The sequence below is a fragment of the Rosa rugosa genome, chromosome 4, assembly GCF_958449725.1.
Source record: "Rosa rugosa chromosome 4, drRosRugo1.1, whole genome shotgun sequence".
NCBI lineage: Eukaryota > Viridiplantae > Streptophyta > Magnoliopsida > Rosales > Rosaceae > Rosa > Rosa rugosa.
The window spans coordinates 49,019,631-49,028,407 of NC_084823.1; the positions used below are offsets into that span (position 1 = coordinate 49,019,631).

At 40.1% G+C, this 8,777-nt stretch overlaps 1 protein-coding gene across 1 annotated transcript; it reads left to right on the top strand.

The window, feature by feature from the left end:
• Positions 1-57: 57 nt before the first annotated feature.
• On the top strand, positions 58-2,886 carry LOC133742242 (cytochrome P450 736A117-like). The gene is made up of 2 exons (XM_062169918.1): positions 58-1,085; positions 2,192-2,886. Exons 1-2 carry the CDS (start codon positions 93-95, stop codon positions 2,819-2,821), a joined length of 1,623 nt encoding a protein of 540 aa, XP_062025902.1. The 5' UTR covers positions 58-92; the 3' UTR covers positions 2,822-2,886.
• The last annotated feature ends 5,891 nt before the right edge of the window (positions 2,887-8,777 follow it).

The following is an 8,777-nucleotide window of genomic DNA, read 5'->3' on the forward strand; positions in this document are numbered from 1 at the left end:
TTCCGCGGGTATCAAACACGCAAATGTGTGTGTGTATATATAGGCCCTAGAGGAGTGAAGGCACCCACAGAGAGAGAACTCAAAGAAGAAGAATGATAGAGCTGACGTCGACCCATGAAATCTCCCTTTTGATGGAATATTATTTCACCCTCACATTAGTGCTATGTGTGCCCATTTTCTTCGTTCTCTTTCGCAGATGGTCCTCCGTTACTACCAAAAATCCACCACCTTCTCCACCAAAGCTCCCTTTCCTTGGGAACCTTCATCAACTAGACTCACATCCTCATCGCTCACTCCAAGCCTTAGCTCATCGCCATGGCCCCCTCATGCTCCTCCATTTTGGAAGTGTCCCAGTCCTTGTTGTCTCCACGGCTGAGGCTGCGCGTGAGGTCTTGAAAACACATGACCTCACAATTGCCAGCAGACCAAAGTCCACCGTCTTTAAGAAGCTTCTCTACAATTACAAAGATATGGCGTCTGCACCTTATGGTGAGTACTGGAGGCAGTTGAGGAGTATATGTGTTTTAAATCTTCTGAGCACCAAAAGGGTTCGCTCTTTTCGTGCAGTGAGAGAAGAGGAAACAAAAATCATGATCAACAGGATAGAACAGTCATGTATATCCTCCTCCTCAAAGTCATCAGTCGTGAATTTAAGGGAGATGTTTGTGATGCTTACTATTGATGTCGCCTGTAGAGTGACTACAAGGAGGAAGTACAGTAGCATCGTTGGGGAAGATGGTAACAAAATATTGTTTAAGGATCTTGTGGGGGAGTTTATTGAGTTATTGGGAGGTATCTATATTGGAGACTATATCCCATGGCTCGCTTGGTTAACTCGTGTCAATGGTTTGGACTCTAAATTAGACAAGGTGGCTAAACAATTTGATGACCTTTTAGATCGAGTGATTCAAGATCATATCGACCAACGTTCAAAGAGTGGAAACATTAATGGCAATGTGAATCATACCGATGATCAGGACGAAAACGGCCAAAAGGATTTCGTAGACGTTTTACTTGGGATTCAAGAAGACAACTCATCAATTGGATTACCTATTGATAGAGTCACCGTAAAGGCTCTCATCATGGTAAGTAGTCGACTGTCGACAATACACAATTTTCCTATTAATGACCTTTTTAAAGAAAGGTTAACTTTAGTAGAGAAGGCCTGCATATATATATATATATATATATATATATACAGGCATTCTCCACTGCGGACGTCCGCAGTTTTTCATTGGTGCGGATTTCCAGTTTTGACCCACTTTCCGATCATATTTTCACATCTTAACCGTTCAGTTTTTAGGTCCAAATGTATAGATCAACTCTGCAAAATTTCAGCCAAATTGGTGATCGTTAAGGCATCCAAAACTGCAATTTACAACAATGTACACGAACGGTTCCGGTTCGGCAGATTCGGTCCGTTCGTGTAAATTGCAGTTTTGGATGCCTTAACGATCACCAATTTGGCTGAAATTTTGTAGAGATGATCTATACATTAGGACCTAAAAACTGAACGGCTAAGATGTGAAAATGTGATCGGGAAGTGGGGAAAAAATGGAAATCCGCACCTTTTTTCTTAGGTGCGGATATCCGCACCTGAGAATGATTCTATATATATATATATATATATATATATATATATATATATATATATATATACAGTCCGGCTACACTAAGGACGTCCTTACCTAGCCTTAGGTACGGATTTCCGGTTTTCACCCACTTTCCGATCACATTTTCACATCTTAACCGTTCAGTTTTTAGGTTCTAATGTATAGATCACCTCTGCAAATTTTCAGCCAATTTGGTGATCGTTAAGGCATCAAAAACTGCAATTTACCATTATAAATACAAACGGTTCCGGTTCGACAGATTCGGTCCGTTCGTGTAAATTGCAGTTTTGGACGCCTTAACGATCACCAATTTGGCTGAAATTTTGCAGAGGTGATCTATACATTAGGACCTAAAAACTGAACGGTTAAGATGTGAAAATGTGATCGACAAGTGGGTGAAAACACAAAATCCGTACCTAAACCTTAGGTAAGGACATCCTTACCTGAGAAAAATCCTATATATATATATATATATATATATATATATATATATATATATATATATATATATATATATATATATATCTTTATGTTTACATTTTGTTTTCATGGGTAGCTGACTCAAATTCTTTTTGTAGGACATGTTTTCCGGTGGCACCGATACATCATATACACTCCTAGAGTGGACAATGGCAGAGCTTTTGAGACATCCAAGAGTAATGAAAAAATTGCAAAATGAGGTCAGGGGAATAGCGGGAAACAAATCAGAGATCACCGAGGATGATTTGAATGGTATGAACTACTTGAAGGCTGTGATCAAGGAAACTCTTCGCTTACATCCTCCGTTAACTTTATTATTCAGGATTTCAACTGAAGGTATGAAAATAAAGGGTTATAACGTTAAAGCCAACACACAAATTATAGTTAACGCATGGCAGATAGGAAGAGATCCTAAATCATACAACAACCCAGACAAGTATGAACCGGAGAGGTTCCTGAACAGTGATGTAGATTATATAGGGAATCATTTCGAATTTATTCCATTTGGGGCTGGAAGGAGGAGCTGCCCCGGAATTCAGTACGCCGCTATGGTTAATGAGATTGCTTTGGCAAATTTGGTGCACAAGTTCGACTGGGTAGTGGCTGGTGGAGTAGGAGCCCATGATATAGACATGACTGAATCCACCGGCGTCAAAACACAAATGAAGTATCCTCTCAAAGTCGTTGCTACCCCCTATTCATATAAAATCAAGATAGAGGAATTGTAGTTGTTGCCTTCAGTTTCATTGGTATGAAACTATGAATAATGTAATTTGCTTCTTGCTTTCGGTGATATATGCTTTTAGATAAAGAAGTTAGAATAACTACTAGTGTGTTGTAACATCATTTGGCGAATGAATAAGGTTGTGAGAAAGAAAGTGTTTAGACTTATCAATCACTAGTTCAAAATTAACAAAGCATATTTTTCCTGAACTGACCTAGCTCTGCTAGGGTTTTGAGCTCTGTCGCATCTGGTGGTGGCGGCTCTCACACCTTCTCCATTTTTATGGACAAAATTGCAGGCCTAGTCCTGCTGTCTCTCTTTTGCGTCTCTTTTGCTGGTTGTGTCTTGGAGCTCCCAGAGCAGAAGTTTGATGGGCAAACGGTTCTTTTGGATTGGATGAGGTTGGATCGCGGTGGTGAGTCGCGATGCAGTGATGGAGGGACCTCGGTTCTGAGAGGCTGGAGAATTGGAATCGGGGTTCTGCGTTTTTCTGGTTTGTCGCCGGCATGGGCTAAGCAAAGTCATGGCTTTGATGGTGTTGCTGGGACATTAGTAGTGGTCGTCGGCGTCGATCTCGTCAACGATGGCTATTGCAGTTTGGCATCCTCCATTGCAGGTCCTCAAGACGCATCCGCCGGTGGTGCTGTCGAGCTCGTTGGCATCAGGATCCGGATCTGGGATCCGGGTGGGCTTGGCAGATGGAGTCGGATCTGGGATCCGGGTGGAGTTTGGTTTTGGCCTGATTATGATTTGCTAGAATGGATGGGGGCTCCTGTGCCTTATTGGTATTGGATCCAGGACCCACTTCTCTGGTATTTGTTCGTGAAAGATCGTCTGCCAACATGGCCATGTTCTGACACCCTTGGCCGGCTTCGATCTTTAGGTGGGAGAGTGCCTTCATTCCGACGCCAAGTTGATTTTTGTCAATTTGTGTGTTGGAGTTCGATGGGTAGTCAAACCACCGACTACTCAATTCACTACACGGCTGCAATCCGTAGTGTAAAATCAGCACTGCGTCTCGACGTTGCTGCTCCTTGCGTTATTAAGTTTTTACATTTCATATGTATTTTTCTTTCCGGGCTGTTTTTTTCATTTCTTGTTGTCTTTTGTCATCGTATCGTTGTACTCTTTCATTTTCAATAAATGGCTGACCTCCTTCGATTCAAAAAAAAAAAAAAAGGTTGTGAGAAAGTGTCTCTCTTTCTTATGTTGAATTGAGTTTGGCCCACTGATGATGATCATAATCATGGATCAGACAAGGCTCTGATCTATAGGAAGGAAGGAGTCTCCACAAGGGAAAATTTTGCAAACAGTACATCAACTAAAGGTCACTAATAATTTTGATACATAAAGTTCCAAACCGATCATTTTGGTACACGAAATCTGAAGCCCGATAGACACGACGTCAATGACGCCGTTAACTTTTATGTCATTGTTCATTTGTTAAAGGGTAATTTAGTACTCTCACACTCTGACTCACTTTTTTGGTAAAAAAAAAAAAACGGATCTCATCTCTCTCTCTCCCTCCCCCCCCACATACCCAAACCCAGAAAGCTTAGAAAGTCACAACTTGATGATGGACAGACAACAAAAACAGACAAGGCATCTCATCAAAACTGACCTTATTACAATTAGCACCATTTTTTCTATCAAGGTTAACGAAAATCTGCCAATAGACACACAAAAACAGTACAAGAAGTCTTAGAGTGAAATTATACCATCTGGGTCTGTAAACTGATCTTCCTGCCTCATTCTGGGGCTCAATTTCCTCAGCGACTTTCTGTACAGTTTTCTTACCTTTTTTCTTGCCATGTGAACTGTCAATTTGCTATTACACCCAACAAGAAAATAAAAAATCAGCTGTAAAATTCACACACAATTCTCAAACTCTTTGCTACCACAAATACAAAATACTCAAACTTTTTGGTATAATTCACAATCAGAAACACCCAATTATGATATTATGAGCAATGCCCAACAACCCTTCACCACCTCCGATGACATGTCCGGAATATTCTCCGTCGCGTACATCTCGTCGGCCTCGTTGTCCTCTTGATCATCGTCTTCTACGCCCAGAAGTCTGACGCCTACGTCCAGATCAACGTGGGCCTGGGCCTGTGTGGCGTCGCTTCTCATCGTCCCGGTGCTGGATGTGGATGTGGTGTCGCTGCTCTACACCCAGAAGGCCCAGGCGGTGTTCGATGAAATAGCCAACAGGGGTTTGGACCCAACTGTAGTTAGTTTCAATACCTTGATTAATGGCTATTGTAAATCTGGCAATCTAGAGCAGGGTTTTAAGTTGAAGGCAGATATGGAGGGGAGAACAATGTGTCCTGATTTGATTACTTACAACGTTTTAATAAACGGCTTGTGTAAGGAATTCAGGCAGGTTGGATGATGCAAATGGGTTGTTTGATGAATCCAATATATGGTTGGAATTGCAGAGGTGATCGGGATTGGGAGGGGGGAAGAGAGATGGGTGCTGATAGAGTCATAGTGAGAGAGAGAGAGAGAGAGAGATAGAGAGAGAGAGAGAGAGAGAGCGCTGGGTGCCCAGAGAGAGAAGGCCGGGTGCTTATAGTAAAAATCTGAATAGACCATATTACCCCTTAAATTAACGGCGTCATTGACGTCGTGTCTAGATAGTGGGTCGGACTTCAGATTTCGTGTACCGAAATGCTCGGTTTGAAACTTTATGTATAGAAATTATTAATGACTTTTACTTAGTGTACTGTTTGCAAAATTTTCCCTCTCCACAATATCAAATATAATCCTAACATTATTGACAATAATATGTATATAATCCTAACTTTATGTATATAATCCTAACATTATTGACAATAATGTTCTTTGTGACAAGACAGAGCAACCACATGGTACAGTAGTAGTCTCCTCCCGCAGACGATGATCGTGACATCATGAAAACCCACGATCTCATCTTCTCCAACAGACCCAGATTGACAGCTTCTGATAAACTTCTCTATCAAGATACCGGTATAACCACATAGAAAATATCCTCTTAAAGCACTGATGTTCGTGAATGTAAGAATTTTAAGTCAGCTTCAAAAACCAAACAAAGGTAAATATACTGGTATAACCACATAGAAAATATCCTCTTAAAGCACTGATGTTCAATATTTTCGTTGAAAAATAGAGGGTATATTTACCTTTGTTTGGTTTTTGATTCTTAAGACTCAGTGTGGTAAAGAAACAATAGTAGGAACAATACTGTCCGATCTTTACTCGGGGCTTTTAGAAGCTGCATGACCAATCGTATTTTGAGACATGAATGAAGAGTTAGACTTTAAGTAGACAACCATAATGATTAATTTACTATCTGACCTTATCAAACAAACACAAGTCTCACTACCACACAAAGAATTATTGGGGCCGCCCATTCCCGGAAAAAATGATTATAGACGTGAACCGAATCTGATAGCCTGATATATAGGTAAAGAAAACGAAAGGCTTATTTTGTTCAAGAAGAAGAAGAAGAAAAAACGAGGAAGTATCTTAAAGTCATGCTGCTCCAACATGACTTAAAATTCTTACATTCACGAACTATCTTAAAGTCATGCTTAAAAGAAGCACTTGAAATCATAAGCTGCCCCATAAACTCAGAAAGTAGAGCATATGCATGTCAGCATCTGCATGACTATAAATAGTATGGTGAGAGAGGCATATCCGAAACGTATTCAATGAACCTTTAAATTCGATCTTATGCTGATCATATTCAAACATCAACTTTGTGTCTATCAAGATCGAAGATCAATGTAAGTAAAGGAAATAGGGGAACCAAGGCCAAAGAAGCCTGCATGAATGACATCACTACTAACATTATGCGGCTCCAAATTATTCAACGAAAGCCGCAATCCGAAACCAACACGTACGGCAAAACAAAATTTCTCTGTGATCATTCCATGGACCGACTTGATCATATTACTATGTCAGCCTATACGTTATACCAAGATGTAACTACTTTAAACGCACTATTAGTACTAATATGAGAAATTTTATGACACACACACACACACACACATATATATATATATATATAGTCCGGCTACACTAAGGACGTCCTTACTTAGCCTTAGGTACGGATTTCCAGTTTTCACCCACTTTCCGATCACATTTTCACATCTTAACCGTTCAGTTTTTAGTCCTAATGTATAGATCACCTCTGCAAATTTTCAGCCAATTTGGTGATCGTTAAGGCATCAAAAACTGCAATTTACCATTATAAATACGAACGGTTCCGGTTCGACAGATTCGGTCCGTTCGTGTAAATTGCAGTTTTGGACGCCTTAATGATCACCAATGTGGCTGAAATTTTGCAGAGGTGATCTATACATTAAGACCTAAAAACTGAACGGTTAAGATGTGAAAATGTGATCGAAAAGTGGGTGAAAACACCAAATCCGTACCTAAACCTTAGGTAAGGACATCCTTACCTGAGAAAAATCCTATATATATATATATATATATATAATCAACACTTACGGCTCTGATACCAGAAACCGAGCGGAAGTGGAAAATAAAACAGAGCATAAAATTAATACATAAATATAATAAAATTACTGATATTAAAACTGGTTATTGAATTGACTGAGATTGAAAATTAAATTACAAAACATAAACTTACTAGTTTGAATGCATGAATGGGTTTACAGTGAGTACAGAAGGGAAAGGGAATGACTAAAGCGGAGGCTACTCAACACATGAGTTGCTCCGCTAAGACTAGGGAGAAAATGAAAGAAAGAAATGAACTTGTGAAAAAATGAAGCTTGTGATAACTGAAGGAGGGATGCTCCTTATATAGGACTTGACGCTCCGACAATTGGGTCAGACCATCTGCTTTTACTCGGAAAAGGCCAAAAACAGGAAGCAGCACGATTAGCTGTGTTTTTGCCTCGTGAGTGAATAGTAAAAAGTTACTGTTCATGAATAGTGAATTGTCTGTCTCGTGAGTGAATAGTAAAAAGTTACTGTTCATGAATAGTGACTTGTCTGGTATTGGCTTTACTCGAAATCTTCATATGGATCTTGACTATCTTGGTGATCAGCCCATCTGGCTGTTTTACCAGGAGTGTCTGGATGACTGTGAGAAGAGGATGAGGAGCGGGAAGAGGCTTCTTCTTCTTCTTCTTCTTCATCTTCATCGTTACTGAGGTTAGCAGCTTGTTCTAGGAGTTTCTTGGCTAACTCTTTCAATTCTTCTGACTTGGATGATGAATCGGATTTTGCTTTCCCCTTGGATTTTGAAGAGGAAGGTAACTTGTGGGATTGTGGCTTTGACTGAGAAGTGGATGCCAGTTGGGTTGGCATTGGAGTGACTGGAGATCTTGACTGAGAAGGTTGTGCTGGAGTGACTGGAAATTCTTCATTGAATTGGGAGATAATTCTTTCAATTTTGAAATTATCCCACCATTTGACTAGGAAGTGTCTGGAGACTACATGATCTTTGACTTCGTAATGCCATTTAAAGATCCAGGGGAGCTTGTATTTGGCCATAAAATGTAATGCGACTGGAAAATTCAGGTCATAATTTGTGAAATTCATGACTGTTGAGAAACAGGTGACTGCATTCTTGATTTCTTGTGGGAGGATATCGAAGGGGCAACCATGAGCCCTCCACCATCCAAGGAACCACATTGGAAATTGTCTGTTGAATTTGAAATCGAAATTTAAGAACCATGAATGACTGGAATCATCAGTTTGATGAAGGAAGATGGTATTCCATGCTTCTTCATAATCATAATAATTGAATGAGAGATCTCCGCATTTGTGGTAGGTGAAAGGAGGATCACCCCATTGAGAAAGAGAAATGATGCGAACTATGTAGAGAGAATGGTACAGGATTTTGGTTGGGTCTTTTTTGTCAGGAATAGGTTTAATGGTGATTGACTTAGTTTCAAAAAGAATATCTCTATAAAACTTTAATGACTTGCTAGGGTGACTAG